We start from the raw sequence: 23631 nt of genomic DNA, 5'->3' as shown, positions 1-23631 counted from the left end.
CATCATTTCGAACAACCCTCCAATATCCCATTCAGGCCCTGCTGTTCACACTGTATATTTAGATTCTGTGATTCAACATTGTACTGGTGTTTTCAGTCATTCTATAATAATATGGAATTATGATGTACAGTATTCTTGCAATTTATACCACTCTACATCAAGCATTTCTTCATTTTTAATACCCTGCAATATATTCAGCAAATTTGTGTTGCATGTATGTTACAGGTATATTACAGTTCCAACACAAAAACAAAACCCCTAAATATAAATACAGAGATTTCACACATTAACTGAAATGTATAGGGATCTGAGTATACAGTATACAGTACCTGCTTCAACAGTTAGGGAATTAATGGATTTCCTTGTTTCACATATATATATACAGGTAGTGGCTAAAACAATGGAACCAACAATGTAAAGCAGGGTGTTGGGTCACAACAGCCATGCAGTACAACCTGTATGCACCATGACACAGAGTGTTACAGCACCTGAAATTCTGCAGGTGGAATGTGACACCTTTCTTGATTGATTGGCCCATGTGGGTAACAGCAGTGTCATGCTTATCGCAGCATTGGGCAGCCATGAGTATTTCCTGGATGGGGGTCTTCATCACGAAAGACACCTCTCCCAGTGAGTATGAATTGCTGCAACATGGAGTGATGATCACTCAGTACTACTGATTAGCAATTACACCTTGTCTTCTAAGGTCAAGGTTGCACTCCAGTAAAATGCAACCCACAACATTGCAGAACCCCACATTGCTGGTAATCAAGTATTTTGGTCTATAGACCATATTTCTCCCCTTCTTGGTAGTTCACTGTACTCTTTCCACCACTGGATTTGCAAATACGCACTGCCAGAGGTAATTCTTTTTTAATATCACATGTGCCACACTATTCTGGAAGCCTTTGCTTTTAATATACTTGACAACTCTCATTTACCCAGGTTTTTCTATTTCTCACCCCACTACCTGTACAGTTAGAAAATGAAACTACATATATATATACACACAAACAAAATAAATCATAATTTGAGCACCTGGAATCTCCAATCAGTAAGAGTGGAGTTGTGTAGGCTATCAGTATTATGCCTTAAATTACTGTTCCCATTTTGTTAGTTTGAAACCCCTTTGAGTCATTTACTGAGAAAAAAAAATACTGGAACATTAACATCTAGGCTTAAATCATTGTATGGATTACTTTGAAACTGAAAGCTATTAAATATCAAAAACGTTACTGGTTCCAATACTCATTTAAAGCATTTTTAATGCCTCTCAGAATATAATATTTCATATTGTGAGACTTTTTGCAACTGTCTCACAGTGAATTAAATATTAAACCATAACAATCTGGTCCTGTGCTGGAGGATGGACTACTCAAGAGTCATGTACATAACTTAATGACACATACTGGTGACAATATAAAAGTATGATAAAACCTTTGTTTAAACAGTCTTTTTGATCAGACATGAGTTTGGACAGAAGTCAGTTATATTAAGCAACGAACTAGTCACAACACTATTCAAACATAAGCTACACTAGATAAGTACTCTATCTTACCTGACTAAAATGCTTACAAACTACAGCAGTTCTCAATCTGCCAGCAAACTTCAAGTGTCTGCGTCTCTAAGGTATTTACACACCATTTCACAGGGTGCCACCAGATGCTGGTGAAATCCATTTAAGTTTTCCCTGTAGTCGCTGGCATGGTGCTGTATGCGATGCATAATTCTATTTATTATAAAACGAGAAGGGTGTCCCAGAGGGCTCATCTGACATTTACGAAAGGACAGGCAGTGCTGAGGGGAGCAGGTTTTCAGCTTTCAGCATGCTGGTATACAGTAGGGTCAAGAAAGCCACTTCAAGCACACAAAGGATCTGTCTTAGAGAAGCTTCCCTTTCTAATAACTGTCCACCCCAGTGCCCCCACCCCCACCTCCACAACCACACACTCTTACAGACCAGCGACACCGCGCTCTCTGCTCATCTGCTTCTAAACCTAAGTGTTCAATCATCTCTAGGGAGCAGCCCACAGACAGTCTTCATTAATAATACAATGCTTAGCATTGTCTTAGGTGCACTATTTCCATAATTGATTCTTGAAATTTAACTCAAAGCACCGCATTCTCTCACTGAAATCACTGTAGCATTTACATGAGTATGTGAGCTAGAAAAAAGGAAAACATTACATGTTGTGTCAGTATCTGCTTTTCTGATGTTTTTTACCTAAAACCGAGCTCTGCTTGGTGGAAAATGAAAATGAGAACAAGATATTTGTCTCATATGAGCTCTTTTTTAAGTCACATGGCACAAGAATGTTTTAAAGGCCTTTCATTTTTAACACCTTTAAATTCTGGTTGGTGTGGACTTCATGAATAAATATACAAGAGATTAAAAAAGAAAAGAAGTGAACTGTAATCTTCTTCTCATGAAGTAATTACTGTGAATATTAAAAGTTTATTAATACCTTTGTTGATGTTTGTTTTCTTGCACATAATGAAATGACTAGCTTTGGACACAAAACGCACTCTTCCACAAATCAGTAAGACTGATAATTTATTTCTACACTGTCTGATCACTGGAATTCTATTCATACTGTCTGAGCATTGACAGGAATAATTAACAATTGATGAATAACACAAGCTTACTGCAAAGTATATTTGAAGGCAGTCTGATTGTTCTAAAGTCACCAAAAATGCAAGCTCTCTTTGGTATTCACTGGTTTTGGCTGGGAATGGGATAATGGATACAACGATCTATTTACATGCAACCATACAGTAGGTATAGGTATCCAACTGCAGTGCAGTATGCCCTACAACTACTCCAGCTATTGGATTTTAAAACTCAATAGACTGTCCAATAATGAAGTTTCTATGTTTTCCAGTAGACAAGATCAATCACATCACAGTTGCTCCCAGACATTCTCTGCTTTTCCCTCTGGGAAAAAAGCAGGAGGCTGAAAATACAGTATGAATGCACTTATAGAGTTTAGTGACCTTGTGTGCCCCAGACATTCTACTGAAGCATCCGGACTGTTGAATGAGTCTGTTTGTATTTGGAGTGGGCGGGGGGTCTTGTGACATTACTGGTCTGTAAAAAACGTGGATTTGACTGGGTTGCAATTTCAGTCCCATAGGAATGACTTTCATTCAGAGTGGCACAAAAAGACAAGGTGGAGGATTATCAATATCCATTGCCACAGAGTCATTTACAAAGAGCTTGACTTAATACTTCACATGATAAACAAAATATAAGTAATAAGGAGTACCTTGCTCAATGTAACACATTAAATTAATTGCAGTCTTGAGCTAAGAATATGACGTTAAGAAAAACTAAATCTTGACCACCTAACCTCCTGGAAATTTAAGACTCCAGTTTAAACTCTGAGAAGGTGAAGCATTTGTCAGTTACAGCCTAATAGTTTTGACACATCTTAACCTGCCATGTTAACTTGTGCTCTGCACAGAACACACTCTCAGAGGCAACGATGGAGGTTAGTTTCAGAAGTAATACAATATTATCGATATCAATGTGGCCCAATCTTTATAGCACAAGCCTTTTTATAGTGACGCACCACATGGAAGCAACCGTATTTACCACTCAGACAAAAATAACGTAGTGGCTGGCCGGGTGAAACACAGATACTTAAACACATTTAAAATAATAAAAAAGAGGGGTTTGCTCATGTCTTCCAGTAAAGCATAAAAAGTGGCTGAGAGAGAGAACAGTGACTGTTATTAATAGTCAAATTGTTTCTGTTTTGTTGTCTTCTGTATGAAATGGTTAATGAAAGCAGGGCACATACTCTTAACTCTATTATAATTTCTGGAATTCCATGTAAATAAACTAAAGATTTAGGAGAAGTGACCCAATGGGCAGTGATGGGGCTGTAAGGGTCAGTGCAGTTGCAGTGATCGAGCTGTACTGTTCAAGGTTGAACTGTAGGGGTCAGTGTGGTGATGAGGATGTCCTTTTCAAGCTGAACTGTAGGAGTCAGTCTAATGATGAGGCTGTACTGTTCAATGTTGAGCTGTAGGGGTCAGTGTAGTGATACACTGTGACAGTAAGTCCTAGTTGCATGGCAATGATGATGATGGCACCTGCAATTCTGAATATGTTTTGTGACTTACAACTGCCTAGAGTGACCATATGACCCTAGAGAAAAAAAATCAGGTGCTTGATTAATACTAGCCTTTATTTCCACCTAATTCCTCCATTTGACCTATTTCTTATCTAAATATAATTCCAATAATGTAGCAATGTATTCACATTGGTTTACAAGTTTAAAATTTCCCAGACCTATTAAACCTATTAAGCTGCTGTGTAAAGAAGCAATATCATCTAAAATCCCGAACTGCTCTACCTTGCTGAGAAAAAGGGAGTTCCTCTTGGGAAATGAATGATTTATCTACATATTTATGGCATATTTAAGAGACTGCCAACCATGAGCATACACATGGAGGGTTATGAAAATAGCCTACATCTGCAACAGACTGTAGCCATATCTTATCTAGCCTTGTACTTGAAGCTTGAAGGGTCTTAATCATTCCCAGAAACATACTGAATTTAAAACAGGCTTATTTCCAGAGTGCCCCAGATAAAAGCGTACAGATAAGGTAGAGATCAGAGAGACTGCCCCCTGCCTGCTTTGACTCCCATCTCCCACTCTGTAACCAACAAGACCACTTCAAGACAAGCAGACTGCTGGAACACTAGGTTTCCAAAAACAGGTTTTATCTTGCAGTTTCAAGCCCCCCGCACCATCACTGTGTCTCACCAAGATTTGATTAAAAGCAGGTGAAAAAAGAAGCTGATGAAAGACATTCAAATTGGTGAGAATATTCTCTGAAGGTTCAATTAAAAATGAAAATTGTAGACCTCAACAAATGAAGTTTGATTCTAAACATGACCAGACATGAAGCATAAAGTGTGATCAATTTGCATTCAATCTGTATTAGAACAGAACTCTAAGACAGATTTAATAAGTAGCATAGCTATAATGGAGTCTTTATAACATACTGTATAGCCATATGAACAAATAAGTTTTAATTCAATGGAATTAGAAATACTAAAACCTGTTTTTTAACTGCATCCCCCCCCCCCATTTACATCAGGGCAGTACAGTCCTGGTCCTAAAGGACAGGTGCGTCCACAAGTTTTCTCTGGAACTTGTCTCTTGTTGAGCTGGATTAGCTAGATACTAGATATATTATACCAACATATAAATGACTGCAAATGTAAGTCATGCTGGACATAAAAATGCCAGGAAAATAAATAAATGATTAATTAATTGATATTTAGACAAGGACTAGACTAGGACAAACACAGATCAGCCCTGATTAACATTCACAGAAACAAAAGGGAGAGGATTCCACCAAATGCCATTAATTGTGCCATAAATTCCACCAAATGCCATAAACATACAGATCTAACCGATGAAGAAAAAAAGGAGGGTATTTAACATTATTTTAAATTTCACACATCTTTTCAACTTTAGCAAACATAAAAGAAATTCAAATGAATGAAAGTGTTGTTGACTGAGACTTGACCCTGGAGGTATAAAGCAACAAACGGACTGATGCCCAGGGTTTGTGAGTAAGGGAAGCTCAAAAATAATCTTTCATGACTCATTCATGACTATTATGGATGGTCAAGCGTGGTGTACAGTATCATTGTTTTAAAACAGCCATTACTCGAGGAATGGCGATAGGGATTACTTAGCTTTCAATGTTTTGTAGGTTTTACAAGTTACAGACTATATTACCTTGCTGTGAAAAATAATAATAATAATAATAATAATAATAATAATAATAAAAATAATAAAACCTGATATATTTCAAACTACCAAATAGTTATTCCTGTCCCTGCAGCGTGTACTCAGGTACAATATGATCATTCTCAACCAAGGACTATGAAGACAAGCCTGAAGTTCAAAGCAGTCCACTTTACGAAACGGAAAACATACTTTAATGAAGTGGCCAATTAATCACAAACTGCAGGAGATTTAGTAGACAGGAAAGCTTAATACACATTGGTCCGTTAATGTATACACCACACTCATTTTTTTCCTGTTGCAGTGGATGATTTCTTTATAGATGGAAACCTATTGACCCTCACACTCTTAATAAATTTACAGAAAGGAATGAACATGTTACACAAATGCATTAATAAACGTGAAGCATGGGTTGCTTGAGTAATTACATTTCATGGCCAAGCTTTGCTTGACAAGCCAATTAAGAGGCAGTGAAGCTGCAGTTCAAAAAGCTTTATCTGTAAAACCCAGAAAAATCAAGCTGTACCATCAAGTACGAGGGCCTATGAATTGAACAATGTCCCTGAAGAACTTTTCCTTTCTGTTTCTTTTCTGGCAATATTTCCAAAAAAGGTATACACAGTATCCAGCATACTTTTTAACCTGAGAGACACAGAGCTTTTTTGTGTAGGCTAAAGCCATGTCAGATCCAAACAGTATTAGTTACACATCACATAGGCCAAGTTAACAAAAGGCACCTAAGGGATCTAAGTAAACACTGATAATTACTGTTTTCGTACTTTGTCAGAGTGTCCAATAGGAGGAAGACAAGGATTAAATCAGTCTTTTCAAACAATCAAGGAGAACAAGTGGGATAAGGAGGACAGATGTGAGGAAACTATTAGGTAACTGTGATCTTATTACAGAGTGTTTTGAAGTCCAAAACATACCATTTTCATGATGGCAGATAAAGAAGGAATGAGAAATAACTTAAAAGAAGAACGGTGAGATAGGACAGATATGGAATCAGTACAGAACAGATATTGGCAACAATTTAAAGTGATTCTGCTTGAAACACGAAACAGAGACAACCTAAAAGTAAGAAAATCAACGTCTAGAAAGCAGTGGCCCAAAGGTCTTAATGTATTAATCAGAAAGAAATATAAGAAGAAAGGAAACAACTTATAAAATAACTTTGAAAAGATCAGGGTCCAGTGTGAGAAGGTGTTTTATGAACTGCAAATACAGCTAAAAAATGGATCTTAGAAAAGCCAAGAGAGAAATCGTGTTCTGTCCAGAGTGCTGTTCTACAGTATCTTCTGCCCTAGTGAAATGACCTTTACAAGGAATAAGCAACTTTCTGATAATGAAAGGATGGAAGAACACTTATTTAAAGAGAGGGTATATAAACCTGTCAAAAGATTAATAAAGAGGTACTGTCACTCTTCAATGTTGGAACGTTAACATAAGTTATGAGTTGTATGCCGAGTACAACTGAGCCTAATTAAGTATGTTTATCTTGTCAGAGCTCAGCAGAGTGTGTAGTAGCAATGCAGTTCAGCTGCAAATCAATTTAAGTGACAAAAAGCGCATGCCATGTGGCAGAGGCACACAGTTAATGCAATTCACGGACACTCTCCAAGGAATATGCAGCTTGAATTAGCAACCTGCTAAAAACCACTTGTCCCACTTTTACACAAGAGGTAGAAATGCAGTGTGGATTGTGAACAGTGTGGACTGAGATTTTAATTGTGGCAAAGAAGGGGGACATTTTTCTCCAAGTGGGTGCACCCTTTTGTGTCTACAACAGGACCCTTCTGAAAACATTTTGTGATCAGAGAAAAATGGCAAAGAAGTACCAATGCCAACCAATTTCAACCAATCGCAGAGAAAAGTAATACTTTTTCTCAAAGCTGAAAAATCAAGTTACAGCCAGATTGGTCTTCTCATTAACCTTACATCACAGACTGGTATGTCACAGACTGACTGTCATGCTGAATGCAGTTATGGACATTTTAGCAGTTCCTGGAAGGCACTTAACAAAGCTGTGAAAAATATTAAACTGTGTACTCGTTAGGGGGTAAGTGGAAAGGAGTTTTTGACAGTGGCAATACAGAAGCAGGAAACACGCAATTTACTGAAATTAAATCACTTTAATGTACAACAGCTGTAATAACTGTCACATTCTTATGATTTTACACATAACTATGTAAAATGCTGTTTAATATGTGATTAATTGGTTTCTGCTAGGTTAACAGCTCCTATTATACAACAGGATACAGATAGGACATGGACACAGGATCTGAAAGTTACTATACTTTCAGTGGTGGTAGTATTTTGGAGCTTAATATCCACTATATTATAAATGCTTATTATCTGGCAGAATATGACCACTGTGCTTATTGCTGCACAATCCACACACAGAACTTGCCATTAGTCTTATTCTATATCATTTAATAATAATAATAATAATAATAATAATAATAATAATAATAATAATAATAATAATAATAATAATAATAATAATAATAATTGCTTACACTTATATAGCGCTTTTCTGGACACTCCACTCAAAGTGCTTTACAGGTAATGGGGACTCCCCTCCACCACCACCAATGTGCAGCCAAACGCCAAACTATGTGCCCTATTCAAGGAAATGCTGCCACCTTGTGTTGGTATTAATACTGAAGGAATTGAATACCAGCGCCGTTTCGAGTGTTTCAATAAATTAAGCAGAGCAAAAAACAGGTCCTTAGAAAATAAAATAAAATGCTTTCTCACCTTTAATATTGGCATTAATAAGAAGAACTAAGAAGAAGAAAAAATAGTATATTAAGAATAACACACTGGGCTAAAATGGTTGATTCCAGCTTTTAGTGTAGGCAGTAAATATTGAGGTATGTAATAAAAGTTTCTACCCCATATGTCAAACCTTACATGGGCAAATATGTAATGTATGTAATATGTAATATATATTGTAATATGTAATATTATATTAACTCAAATGCCTTCATGGATTCTTAGTCAATTACTGAAGCATTGCTGAAACAAATGAAGGTTGAATAAGTGACTCAGTATGAGTGTGGCAGCTCCCAGTAATTGGGGACAAAACAATTCATTTAAAGATAATTCCTGTTTTCTCGAGCGCCACCCCCCTTATTCAATCTCCAAGGAGAGAGATAATTCCTGTTTTCTCGAGCGCCACCCCCCTTATTCAATCTCCAAGGAGAGAATAGGAATTTGGTCCTGTGGTTTCTTTATCACTTAGTTTAATGGGATTTCCAGCTGATCTGGAAAAAAGAGAATTTAATTCAGGGGTGTATTTTCCAGAGCATCAAGAGAAAAGCCCTGCCCTTCATTCATAGACACAGCTGTCTGAAATGGCCACAGTGAAATAATGGGAATATCATCCCATTCACTTCATGGACCATACTTTTACTCACAAAAAACTCAGAAAGAAGAACGGTAATTCATTGTGGGGTACAAAATAGGATATTCTTGTCTGTAGTAGATTTCAGCACTTCACTACCAAACAGTACCAAACTGATACAGTACCAAAAGACTTGAAATAGACTTGAAATAGACCTGATTCAAGTACTCAAAATCTAAAGAAGTCAACTCAGTGGACCTTTCCCACCATCAAATATGAATCAGAAGACACAAAAGGAAATGCACTTCAAACTCAGAATAGCAAGCACTTTACACAAAGGGTTGTGGGAGCCTGGAACTAATTTAAAGGCTGGATTAGATCAATTCAGATTAGCTCACTGCAGCTGAACTATATGGGGTGAATTTCTAAGTTTGCATATCCCTGTGTTCTGCAGAATACTGTGGTATATCCATCATTCAAAGCAATGAGGTTTATTAGTGGAACAATAAAAAACAGCTATACATTGTCTCCCAGACAATATTTTTACATTCACTCAAATGTCTTCATGGATTCTTAGTCAATTTAATTAGACACAATAACAAATTAGTTAAATTAAGTACAGTTACATTACTCTAATTTAGTAAAGAATCTGTTACTGTATTACTTGAATCCCAAAATTAGTTTGTGATAAGAGATAAGAGAGAGATCACTTTATTAGCCATATACAATTTCTTGCATTAGGAATTTGTCTTTTTCGCATACCCCAGCTTGCTCTTCATTAGACACACAGACACACAGATAGGGAGAGAAGCTTGGGGCCATTTATACGGCACCCCTGGAGCAGTTGGGGTTAAAGGCCTTGCTCAGGGGCCCAACGGCGTAGTATTCCTTTGTCGGCTGTGGGATTTGAACCGGCAACCTTCCAGCCATAGGCGCAGAGCCACCGCTTTCCACAGGCAGTGAAGGTATTGCTAACCTGATTTCTCAAGGCTCATAATGACTGGAAGTGACCTCCAATCAACATGGTTGTAGATCAGATAGAAATTAATCACATTTTAAGGATAAGTGAACATACAATCTAAAAATGTCTCTGCAGTGTCCTCTGCATTGCAGGAAAATCCTGTTCTTAAAAACTTCTTATTTTAGTTCCTGAATGCCTGATTCCCTAATTCTCTAACATGTATTAGGTCTTCATCTTTGGTCTGTCTTCACTTAGCTGCATCCCCCTCCCAGTTGTGAGCAGTTAACTAGCGTCCAAGTTGTTATACTCCATAACAAAAGATCACAAGTATCACTGAACTAAAGTATACTGGAGCAGGCTCCTTATATAGCCATAGCAGTAACTAATTGGAAATAAATATTGTGCCATGCTTATTCAATCATCCTACAAATAAAACAGTACTGGAAATGTTAAAACGTAAGACAAAATGTTCATTCGGTTTCTCTGTTTTGTAGAATTTTGGAAATCACAATAAATAAAAAGTAATATATTGAACGCATGATATCAATTAACCTTTTACTATATAGGAGAAAATAAAGGTTTATTCTATGCTGAAAAAGTAGAAAGGAACACAACATTTCAGCTGTGGAGCCTTATTTGGGTCTTTTTCCTATTTGTACAGTACATCCAGCTCACTAAAGTACATTTTTGTGGATTCGGTTAGGGATGGAGATGTTTCAGCGAAGCTATCGTTTTGAATTGTGAAAAATGCATTTGAAAATCCAGAGGAATTGTTGCAAAAGTGCAGTACTGTGAAATTGTGAGCATGAGAACAATGATTAATGATTCACTTAAAAAAAGGGCCATGTGGAAAAATAACAAAATAAATCTTTCTATAGAACAAATATAAATAGAGCAAAACCTGTGTGTTTTAAGGTGGGGAAAAACAAGGCTCAAGAACTACATGGAGCACTTCTCTCGCTTACATGAAGATGGAGCGCATGGCCTATTTGAAAAGTAATTAAACCAAATATCCTGAACTAGTTGCCTTCACTCTCCATGCCATACGGACTTCACTGCACTTGAGGTGAGGCAGCTGATCCTATTAAGGGACCAGTTTCATGACCACTTTGCAGAGAAATCTGCCATTTGGTCTGTTAGAAGAATTCCTATCCCATCATCCATATTAAATTAATCCCCTCTATAAATTAAATAATTGTTCTAATTATTTACTAACACAGTCAAGTTTTAGATTGCTGTTAATTTTTTAAAAAATGCCCGTAAAAACCTCCAAAACAAGTTCCCTTGCAGGCCTGGGTAGATCTCTTTCCCTCATGGTTTGATACTAGGCAAACGTGGCAGCAACAGGATATAGCTTTGCATGTCTAAAATCTAGATACTTCCCTATTATCAGTTTACCTCAAACTACAAACTATATTGAGCATCAGAATATCTTTACCTGACAGATACCTGCTCTCAGATATAAAGCATATGAAAATAGATTTTAACACCAGAGAGCAGATGTTATGCGGACATTCATATGGATTTAAAATGCATGATGGATTTTATTCTAAATAAAGTATTAATCTAGATTACACAATTTGGAACTGTGAACATTCTGTGAACAAGGTAATCAGTCATCAAAAGGAGCAATTTGTCTCACAATTTTGTATAAGCCCCACTAAAAAGATACAAAGATGCCATAACCCTAATTCTGAACACAATAGCTGCTTTTCTCATAAACAAGACAAAAATGTGTCAATCTGCTATCACAACAATTCTGTAAAATCATCATTTAATTACTGAATATTAATATTACTGAATTTTTACGAAGGATAGTGGCAAACGTTTAACTGGATAATTTCCAAAATGGCCTCCTACACATTTTTTAAGGAAAGGACTAAATACAGTCAACTGAAATCACTCAACTGAAAAAAAAAAACATTTAATTGCTTCTTCTCATACTTAAAACAATTTCAATATAGGCCAAATCACATTCTGAAATGGAAAAAGAAATCAGCAAAATGGGTACCCCTACAAGGTAAATCATGTCAGTTAACCAAAAGGCATCTTTTTTTAAACCTTCAAGTGCCACAATTCTATGTTTTTGATATACTTTCCTCCTGTGTCCTGTTTTAATGGGAAGTCTCTACATAGAAAGAGAAACTTGTGTATAGTAATCACAAAAAATCTTCTAAGTAAAAAAAATGCCATGTAAATGACACCACACACAGAAATCCCCAGAAGGTTGACAATAATTTCACCTGTTATCATGTGGGCTTTGGGTTGGTTTACTAGGAGTGTGTAAGCTGAAAGTTATTTTTTGCCTTACATACAGAGACAACAAGAGCAGGACAGAACACAACAAAGATGGATTGGGAGCGAGGGAAGGGAAAACGATCAGTTAAATAGAAAATTGTAACCCCATGGTCCCCTCTGAGCACCTGCACCCCCTCATTCAGGAGAGCCTCCACCTGAGCCCCCGTTACTGAATGAATTGGATCTGAATTAGTCTCCCATTAGAATGCTTGTCTGCTACCACAATTCAATTACCTGCTTAGCAGAATGATGGAGTGGCTAAGGCTAAAAAGGTCTTGAGCTTTCCTGTTTTAAAATTTCCATTTTATAGCATCTGAAAAAAAACCTGTATGACCATTAGTTTTTGCATTAGGCTTTTCAAAAAGCATTTGTAGCAGAAGAAAAAGAGAACCATGAGAACACAAATAACCAAATTTCATATTTAGGTTTCATGGGAAATAATGCTGTGAATAGTAGCTATATTTAACATTTCAGAAATGCTGACAAGTTTATTTTCCCTGTGTTAATTTAAGGAACTTAATCAATATCAATATTAATATTAAACAGAGACTACTATAAAGATTGGAAATCTTGTACAATTTTACATTATAAATGTTTCTTCAAATTCCATAGTTTCTACAAGAAGCACATTTCTGTATGCTCTGTCCAAGGCACAACATTTATATCATAAGAATATAACAGGTATGAGAGGAAAATTAGTATGAGAGGAGGTCTAAGCCCATTTGGTATTTAGTAGCTAACAGAACTAAGGATCTTATCAAGTTGTTTCTTGAATAGACCAGGATTTCAGCTTTGAAAACAAGACTGAGTAGCTTCTGCTTGTACTATACTCCCAGAATCCTTCATGAAAGCTGGCAACATATCAATGCAACCACTTATTCAGACAGCTGGAGAAAACTTTAGGTAAATAGCCTTGAGAAAATAATGAACTTGCAGCTAATGCCTCTCAACCATAACAAAACCAAATAATCAGTTCACATCCCTACGTATTTCTAACACTCGAGAGTAATAAAATGCAAACTCTGCACACATGTAGACACAAGTGGGTGGAGAGAAGGCTATTCTTAGGTTATTGGGGTAGATTTTTTATCAAGGTAGGTATTTAGCATCTTATCCCACCATTTTTTAAACAAAAATGGTTTCCTGATTTTAATCTAGTCAAACTGTGTAACAGCCAATGACTGAATTAAATATTTCCCACACTGCCCTGTAATTTGTGCTGGCAAATCCCCCAGGAGCAACAGACCATCAATTATGGAGAAGAACCAGTGCCCTCATCCTGGCAACCGTCCTCGGTCTTAACATGAGTATCCTGTAGCACTGAGCCCAATACTCTATCAAACTGAGCGTATTAACCGTATGTTTCTGTTCTGAATTATTACCCGGAAATACTTTGAACTCTATGCCTAAGTTATGTCTTATTTCTTTGTTTCCCAGGAAAAAAATACCTTGATGAAGGTCTTGGCCACTGAGGTATGAAGGAAAATCAAAATCTCACCTCATGAAAATCCTCAAATTCTGTGCTCGGCAGTCCAAAGTCTCTCAATCGTACATCTGCTATGGCCTCCTTTCCTTAACAGAGATTGGGCATTGCACTGAAGCACCACAGGACTAACTCCCCACTCCCAGCAGAAGAAATCAATAGATTGGTTTAAACCTTTACATCTTATCAAGCTCTCATGGTCTCAGACTCCCTTAGCTGGAGTGGCCTTGGACTGTTTCCTTTTGTCTTTCTCACTGAAGAGGCAAACAGGAGAAGTGGAAGAGAAAGGGGAAATTATTTGAATGTTTTGGAATTCCTCTAAAACAGCGACAATGTTTCATTGTGAGCTCCATGAGGCCCCAAGTTAATCAGGCAAAGACAACGCTGTTTGTGTTCAGTGGCGGAGCAGTGGTGCTGCCATGCTTTCGGGACTCATAATAAAATTTGCAAAGCGAGGAGACTGTTGATTGTCTTGTACTATTATACAGATGGCGCTTAGTTCTTAAAACTTAAAATAAGGTTCATAAAACAGAGGAGAGTTTCAGCATGATTCATATAACAAAAACCTCATTTTAATTACTTTTTAGTGCAGAAGAGAGACCTTTGTGTAGCACACAGTACCAAACCAATTACCAGTTTCTTATCCATGAGGACACAGATCTGTAACCGATGTTTAAAGCTGTATGCTGACAACAACCATCTGGTTCAGATTGCTTGTAATGATTGCTTATACTGTACGCGATATTCTGGAAGTTAACTGTTTCCAAAGTAGTTACGGAGTATTGACATCAATAAAGCTAGAGTGTAAAAAATGGAATCTTGCATCAGTACTGGACAGCTTATGCTGTTACTGGAGATTAGTCTGAAGAACATGAGCAAAGCCAACATGATCAAACAAAACATATCATGCCAATATCAGTTTAACTATTTGAGACCTTTCCTTCTTATCTGTAATGCAAATTCTTACAAAGAATACAAAGAATCACACTTGCTCTTAACATCAGAGGAATGTGTCTGAGAATAACCACTCACTCTAATTCAATGAGAATAAAACCAAGAGATAAAACATAATCTGTTTTTAACATAAGGATAACGAGAATGAAAGAGCTATAATCATTGACTTTCCCTTATAAACACAAAGCAATCATGTATATTCAATGCTAAAAACATACAAACTTTTTCCCAAGAAAGAAGTGAAATTCAAATTTCTGGCACATCCATGTTGTGCTTAACATCAACATGGATGTTCAACATAATATTTTATGCAAATTAAACTCACAACAGTAGCAAGGTAGAGTTGTTAGAACTAAATATCCAATGCAGGATATTGTGAAGGTGAGCTAAAGAAAAAAATCATTTCTTTCTCTTGACAGAAACTCCAGTTCTGGGCATCCCAGAAGAGTTTTTTCCACCCTCTTACAGAAACCACAGCCTCCTGGGCACAGCTGTGTGCAAGATGAGCTGATCATAGAGGAAGCAGGGGAACCTAACAGTGAGATGACTTGAGCTGCCACCATAGTAACCATCCTCCTCAGTCCTTGTTCAAGCCGTGTGCACCATTCCTGGCACACAACACAGTACATCAACACACCACGGTTCAGCAGGACACACTGACTCACCACAGGTGCCCACTATCAAGCCATGTGTGTGCTCTCACCCTGAAATAAATGCATACACATTTCTAAAGCCTGTCCCCCTGGTTCCATCCTTGAAATCCAACAAAACACAAAAATACGGCTAGCTATTTAATTACCTGGAACATAAATACTACAGGACTAACAAACTAATTCCCAACAAAGTTAAATGTTCCATTTATCTGAAGAAGGAACAATCAAATAGATTGGATAATTAAACTGACATTCTATAAGGATTTAGTCAATAAAAACTGACCAAATAACTAAGGCTCTGCTCAGTTTGCAAGCTGAGGCTGGGTGAGCCTACCTCTAGGTTAAGAGGGCCTTTGGCCTGATGTATCTGGGTCAATCCTAAAGCTAAGACATTAGTAATCATAGCCTGCTCCAAAAGCAAAACATTCCCATTCATTGGTTTCAGCTGCTGTTTTATGAATTTATGTAATCCACTTTAAAAAACTAAACACACAACTTGAATTTTATCCTTCAGCTTGTTAACATGACAAGTCAAAACCCTGCTTAGTGCGCATCTCCCTCCTCACAGTACACAGCTAAGGGAGCATCAGACAGATGCTGTTCACAAATGGCCATAGCAAGAAGAAATTAACACTGAAACAACACCACCACTAAGGTCTCAGAAAGCCCTCAGTAAGCATGCTGAACTGAATTAAAAACTATTTTAAACATTAATCAAAACATTGAGAATGTAGAATTTTATCCCTTTGCCTCTGCCCTTTTCTGATTCCACAACAGTACGTATAGCCACATACTGTACTTGTCAGGCATAATAAAAAAAAACAAGTCTTTCTAAGGGCTGCTATCACAAGGCACGCTTCTATTGGTACTTCTAGTTTTTTGCCTGTTTTACAGTTATAAATTAGACTGTCATGTTTCAAAGAATATGTGAATTTCTAATACTACAATCATTTTTTCCAAATAAAATGAACAACAGAAAACACACCAATGTCTCGCCGCCCTGTAACAACAAATGGCAAAATACTTTAACAAATATTTTTAAGATACTGACATCTCAGATAGGATAGACAATAAACCCGCTTCTTGTCCTGACTGTGACACAACAGCAAAGCTTAGTACTAAACATCTTTTCAGTAAAGTGAAAAGGTAGGTAACAGATTGTAGATTTGCTCTGTATGATCCTGGTAGAAGACTGGCATATAAACCTGAAAATACACTTTAAAAACCCAGAGCAAAAGCCTTAAATTACCTTCAGTTACAGTGAAATTTAAGAATAAAAAAATCACTTCAGAGCAACAGCTCAAGATCCCTATAGACAAGCTATTTGTTCATCTAATTTCATAGAATGCTTTTTCTGATTACCAGTAACCCAGGCAAAACAGCGCACACATTCGTTTTTCCTGTGCTCAAGTAGAGCAAGTCAGACGACAAATAATGAAACTGCAACACTAGCCTTAAAAATGAATACAATAAACCCACCAAGCCCAAAACATGGTGACCCTAAGCTAAGGCAGAACCAGGCTACGTCACAGAGCGCCGCTCAATTCCCCAATCTCGGTTCCCTTAATTGGAAATAAAAAAAAGCTCATTCATAAAGCAGGTATAAACTCTAAAGTTAGCTCTCAGGTGTTCAGCCAGCCAGACCCCTTGGTTTCCTACTGAAGAACAGGCACAAACTAGTCAAAGCAGAGCCTGGCAGTAAACATTATGCCTTCCTGTCGTGAGAGAGGAAACTTTTTCCTCTTTACTCTGTACAGTACCTGACACTGGTTTCGAGGTCCAGAGGGACTCCTGCTCCTGGCCACCGTGCTGCAGGAGTTTTCTGCGGATGCGGCCTTGCGCTTTGGGCTGGATGTTCCCCATTTTGTGTGTGTAGAGGGGCAGCAGCTCCTCCTCATCCTCATAGTAGGCCCGGTGCCAGCAGCTCACCACTGGCTCCGAGGAGAGGCAGTGCACATATGCAATCATGGTGCTCCAGTTCGGGCTGTCACGGCGGGGGCAGGGTGGAATTGCTCCCCCCACCTCTTTCTCTCCTGTACTTGTCTTCCCCCAGTGCACAGCTCAAAGCAAAGGGAGGGGCCTGCCCATCACCCCTCTCAGGGAGACCCCCAGAGATTTGGTTGACTCTAGCCAAGTCTGACCTGCTTCAATTCAAAATCATTGATTTGCTGCCAAGAAAACAGCCCAGTTGTCCAGTCAGGCACTTCCAAAGCTCCACCCAACCCGCCACTCCCCCGAAAAAGTGCTGAAACGAAACGGGTAGTAAAAAAAAAACAACAAAAAGTGAACGCTGAAGGCAGACTGTACTCTTGGAGCGAGATTTGATTCTTCAAAGTCCTTGTGTTAAAAGTATCCACATGGAAAAAAGGACACACCCAAAAGGGGAGGGGGGAGGAAAACGTGTAGAGGGAAACAGGTACTTCCTTCTGTGGAACCTCAGAAAACGGAATAAATCAGTCCCCTCCACAAAGCCTCCTCTCCCCTGACTGCGATGAGCAGGTCTGCAGAGCTTTGTTTCTGCAGAGCCCCGCTCGCAGTCTCCTGCTCCTTCTCTCCTAATCCCTTAACCCAGATTATCCAGCCAAGTCCCCGTGATGAGCCAGGCTGGCCTCACCACTGCAGATGGCCACCAGTCGGCAGGTAATTAACACACACAGATGCCAACAATGCTGCAGTGTGCTCCGTTTATCATAAACGCCAAAACAGCAGCAGCCTGGGAGATGTCTACAGAAAACAATACAGTCTCGGCCTTTTGAATGACACGTTCTGTACTGTAGTCTTCTAAATATCTTTAGCCATCCAATTGTAAAAATGAGTCACGACCTAAACACACTGATTTACTCTTTATTGCCCTCTTGACCACACTTTTAATTAGAAAGCACCTGTATTTCATCCAGTCATTTAATTCAGTTCTTGTCAAAAAGCAAAAACTATTAGCTGAGGTGCAGATAAACTCCTTACAAAAGTAAAGCTGTAGTCCACCTGCTTCATGGAAGCAGTATCGGTCTCTTTGCACATGAACAATATAACAGATCAGAACTAAAAAAACTAAATACAAATAGCTGAGGAACATAAGAAAGGTTGCAAAACAAGAGTATAGCATTTGATCTTTCCTGCTTATTGCCATTACTTTTCAGAGGCTTAGCGACTCACGCCTTAGTGACAACCTTTCTCAAATAGTAGAGTCCGCCCTCCAACTGCAGTTCCCTGACCTGTCGGTATTACTTGTCAGAGTAAGAGTGGTCAATCAGTGATTCCAAGAGAAATCATTACAAGTTGTAAGTTACAAGACAGCGGCTCTATCATAGCACTAGTGTCAGAAGGCATTGGGGAAAAAAAAGTGAAATACTAATTCTGTAAAGCCAATAATGAGGTGACATTATTTCATTTACATTCAGTACTCATCCTTCAATTACATTAATGAGACAACATTAGAGCAGTTAAGATCATTGAGAAATTAAGCTGGAAGGAATAGAGTTTAATTTCTCTGCTCTAGTGATTAAGAAGAGGGAAAACCATGCAAGGGCGCCATCTCCAGGCATACAGAATGCTAATGCTGCATAGCTGCACAGGAACAGATGGAACAAAACAGGTACCATTCCATAATGAAAAGCTTTTAATAAGCTTTTAATAAGTACAATCTACTTCTTCTGGAGTTGGACAAAGCACTAAAACAGTGCTTTAGTGCTGCTGGGACTGCAGGCCAGGTGTAATAATGACATTCAGCACCACATCACCTCAAGCTAATTAAGAATCAGGCAGGAAATGTTTCAAGCTGAAATCCGTTTGTCGTTACAGCAGCTTGGAAACACCTTTAATTAGGGTTGATGGAGTGAAAGACTTGCAGGCAAGATAGGTTAATAGACTTTCCAGTCATCCCTCAATGGCAGTTCTGGTGAATATTGTGAATACCTGACATTTGGTAGAATAAAATAGAAAGGAATTTGAAAAAAAAATAAAACTTGCATTTGAGCATTGCCAGAATTAGAGGAACTGCCAGATGTCATCTCTTATTAAACAATCCAGCCACTTGGTTGGGCTAAAACCCAATTAAACTTAATTATATGTTACACTTTTGACTAGAGAAGAGGAATGTTCAATGTTGGTGACAGCTTTTGCTCTTTGACCTATGTGAGGAACCATGCAATGTTACGAAGTAGGTAAGAGAATATGCCCCCCGGAGACTTGGTTTATCACTACATTTAACCACAGGCTATAGGAATAGTTATTGGGACGCCTTTCAGTTTTCAAATGCTCTTGCAATCAGATGTAACATAAAAAGCCGAGGTAGCTCAAAAAAGAACGGCTCTACTGATAATGCCAAAACCCAAAGCCACAACAGATTACTAGGGTCTATAAAAGCCTCTTGCTAACATTATAATTTCCAACATTATACAAGCGCCAAATACTACTTAAAAACCAGCTTCATTATACAGCTACTGACAGGCATCATTGAGGCTCCAAATAAGTAGTTAGCCTTAATCTAAGTAGCTGCAAAGGGCAATTATTAGCTTTCTTTATCCAGTGTGAAATTCTTATGACTATAAGAAAGCAAAAACTTCATTTGAATAGATCAACAAAAAAAATACTAAGTTATTGTTCTTTTATGTGTGTAACATCACAGAATTGTCCCAAAGGCTCATATTTTGTATTTAAACAAAGATGTTCCTCCTTAAGGGAGGAACAATGATCTTCCTAAAAAAATATTAAATACATTTTCAACAAGTGCGGTGATACTGCAGTTGCAAGCTCAGTTTTGAAAAGGTTCTGTTAATAAGGCACGGTATTATTAAGCATGTGAATAAAACCACTGGCCACAGAGAGGCAGAGCAGAAAAGACTCCCTCTCAATCTGAGCAGTGCGGCCTGATGCCTGAATGGGCAGAGAGATTAATGCAGCTGTTACATTACAATCTGCTCATCTCTAGCCCTTGGCAAAGTTTCAGTAAATGAAATTAGATGAAGCCATTCTTTCATTTATTTTTTTTTACTGCCTTTTCTATGCCTCTTGACATCTTTAGGCACTTTTCTGACATGTTGTCCACCTGCTTTGACCTGCACGCAGTTAAATAAAAGCTTGTTTCGTTGACAGAGCAACAGCACAAGACAGGTTTTGCTGAAAGACAGTCATGCAATGAGATCATCTGTATTAATCGTTCGGTATCAGAAGGATTTTGTGAGAGATGTACAAAACTCACAGAACGTGTTAAGAGTTTACAGTCACGCAAACTGTGGCTTTATCTGGCTGCAGCAGAGTGCTGGATTTTGAAAGTGTCAGAGCACACCAGGGTAAGACTCTTATGACATGAGATACTGATACCAATATCAGGCCTGACATTTTTAAAAGGCTGGATTCCCTATATAAACATAATGTGCTGCTATTGCATTATACAATAACTCAAGCACCATATGTTAAAATAGAATTTCTTTGAGAATACAAAGGCAAAAAAAAATAAAAACACATCATGCAGCCTAGGGCCTTTACAATCTCCCTTGCAGTCAACATTTATTTGCTTAGTTAAATAAATTTAAAGTTTATTTGGTTCATCCCTCACACAATCCACTGCAAATGTAGCCACTATGACTCATTTGTAGTAAACCACAAGGACACAGAAAAGGGCTTATTTGCCATGGCATTAGGTGCCTTTCCCAACAGGGCGAACAATACTGGCAGAGCCCCTGCTAAGCTGAGGCTTTTTAATAAGAAGTATGTTCTCTGGAATAGCCCATTGCTCGCCCAAAGGACAGGCAAATTCTACAATGGTTACCACGGAGATTCAGGGGTTGAAGACAACACCAAAGACGGAGAAGCCACCAGCTCTCACAGGCCTGTGATTCACTATCTAAAAACTTCACCTTCCTGAACTTATTAAATCCTGAACTTATTAAAAAGTATGGTATTAAACATACTGTATAAGGGTAAAAAAAGCACCTTTAATTATTTGGCTTTACAGTATTCTTGAGTTCACAGACTTTACTGTAAACCCAACAAAACAGAAAAATTTCTACACTGCTATTGCGGTCTTTTTTGCTTTTTAACAATGACTATGACCGTTTTTTTATATTTTTGCACTCACAACAAGGCACTGCAATATTTCTCTCGGAATCACTCCACATTAAAATGAGATGGAACATATATTGGAACTGGCATTTGTTTAGCTATTTCAAATTAAACGTATTGTCTTAGGGAACTGGCATGCACATCAGTAGGAAGTCACCAATAGGGGTTGCTACTTGCTCACAGAAATCTATTTCTACAGAAAGATGGTGAGCTGTTAGCTAATTGATGCTTCCTTTTCTGTATTAATGAGACAGGTATAAGACAAAAATAGCTTCAAAATAGGAGAGCAGCACTATGATCCACTTTTTTGTCCTGGAGCGGAAATAGTTGTTCTTAACTGCAACAGAATGACTCTTAACTGGTTCACATTATGACTTTCAACAGAGTAAAACTTCATGACCCAAATTCTGCATTCTCTGTGGTATTCAGACATGATTAACAGATAGCTGTTTGTTCACTTTAATATTATCTGATTTGAGCATTAGGAAAGAAAGAAGAAAAGACAGTTTATATAACATCTATAAATCATGTGATAAAATATTTGTAATTATCCAGTGAAGGTTTAATTTCTTTAAAATTGATTTGGATGGAAAATGAAACAAAGCAAACAAAATTACTATTTCAAGCAACTGGTTTAAAATTTTAGACCATCATAACTAGAAAGTGAGATAATCTCTTTGTTTAATGTCTTATGTCGCCTTCACTGAGGCCAAATAACATACACTACAGAACTGGTATTCTTTTGTGTTTTGTCAATGTGTATTCTCAGTAACATAAATGTTTAACTTCAATAACTGCAGCATACAAATTCAAAACGCAGTGGACCGCACCGTTTCCTCTAATACATGCAAACAGAGGTTGGTCACAGCAGAAATTGCAGCAGAAACTTACCTGCTAAACTGGTAAGTTAAAAGTGGAAACCAGGTGCACAGAGAGACAGTCAAACTTCAATACAGTATTTCTGAGCTGACACAGTGACATCTATTGTTTGTGTTAACAAGGCCCTTACCTCAGGAGACCCCCTCTAAATACAGCCTACCATGAGTTTCTGGGTAAGGCTACATTCCAGTAAAGTGGATGACAGTTTAATGTCACACTACAACAAATGCTGTCTTAATACCTTACCCAGGCTTTACACTCTGTACGTGAATGTTTTTTTTTTTATTTGCATCCAGCAGTAGGCTGAGTGAGCAACTTTCAGTCTCATGTGGTTTAGAACCAAAGCCACATTGAACACATTCAAGGGTAGGAAAGGATTAATATGGAAGATAATTAACCCAGACCAACAATCATATGCTATTTATTTTAATAATTGTTGCTTCTGTTTTGAGGTATGAGTTTTTGAATTTGTTAAATGAAGACAGCTTTTCAGAAACCCTAATATAGAGAAAAACCTTTAGAATTCCATTTTCATAATCAAAAACAAAAATAGTAGCAATCACAGAAGAGCTCCAGGGTGAGAAACAAAATATGAGAACAAAACTGTAAAAATGAAAAAGTCCTGAAGCTTTTTACACAGGAAAAACAGAGAGATAATCCTAGAGACAAACTACAAACTTAAGCAGGGTGGAGGCGCATTGCAAGCATAATGATGCCACACCTAGGCCAGTAAAAGGCCTGTGATGTTTGTAGTGACAGCTGTTAATGAAACTGGAGACAGCCGTACAGATTTTCTATTTGGTCAGGCAGCAATCTAGCATGATTCTGGAATCTATCCACCAATGTTCTGGTTTAAAGTGTGAAAAGTCTTAATGTTATACAATCCATCAACACCCAGATTAATGTACAAAATTTAGCATTCTAATGAAAGAATGCTTTCAGAGGACTTCTACCTGATTATGTATACAGAGATAGATATACCCAAGGGAGGCAACCCAAAATTCCCAGTTCATTATAAACATCTGCTTTTCCTTATGATCACATTTATTTTTCAGTACTTATGAATAGAGTCATATGTGCTTTGATAGGTGCCTGTCAGACCTTAATTTCCATTCACCTTTTAATTTAATTTGGACCTCCAGCTGTATTCAGAAAATAACAATGGTAAATGCTGTAGTTAAAGGATTTACTTAGCATACATGGCTCTCAAAATGAAGAAGACA

The 23631-nt window shown here is 37.8% G+C and overlaps 1 protein-coding gene across 9 annotated transcripts in view; it reads right to left on the bottom strand.

Annotated features, from left to right (window-relative positions):
* nhsl1b (NHS-like 1b) overlaps positions 1 to 23631 on the bottom strand; it is a 187729-nt gene that overhangs the window by 46402 nt on the left and 117696 nt on the right. Inside the window, exon 1 of one of the 9 annotated variants that reach the window (XM_088625020.1) lies at positions 17230 to 17682. The exons of the other annotated variants lie outside the window; for them this stretch is intronic. Within the exon in view, the coding sequence (XP_088481146.1) occupies positions 17230 to 17437 (208 nt within the window). The 5' untranslated portion in view covers positions 17438 to 17682. Of the gene's footprint in view, positions 1 to 17229; positions 17683 to 23631 lie in introns of those variants that run through there. 9 annotated transcript variants of the gene reach the window in all.

The sequence above is a fragment of the Lepisosteus platostomus genome, chromosome 3 (genome assembly GCF_059453375.1).
Source record: "Lepisosteus platostomus isolate fLepPlt1 chromosome 3, fLepPlt1.hap1, whole genome shotgun sequence".
Taxonomy (NCBI): Eukaryota; Metazoa; Chordata; class Actinopteri; order Semionotiformes; family Lepisosteidae; genus Lepisosteus; species Lepisosteus platostomus.
The sequence above is the reverse complement of the archived record's forward strand: the minus strand, read 5'-3'. Positions and strand labels throughout refer to the sequence as shown.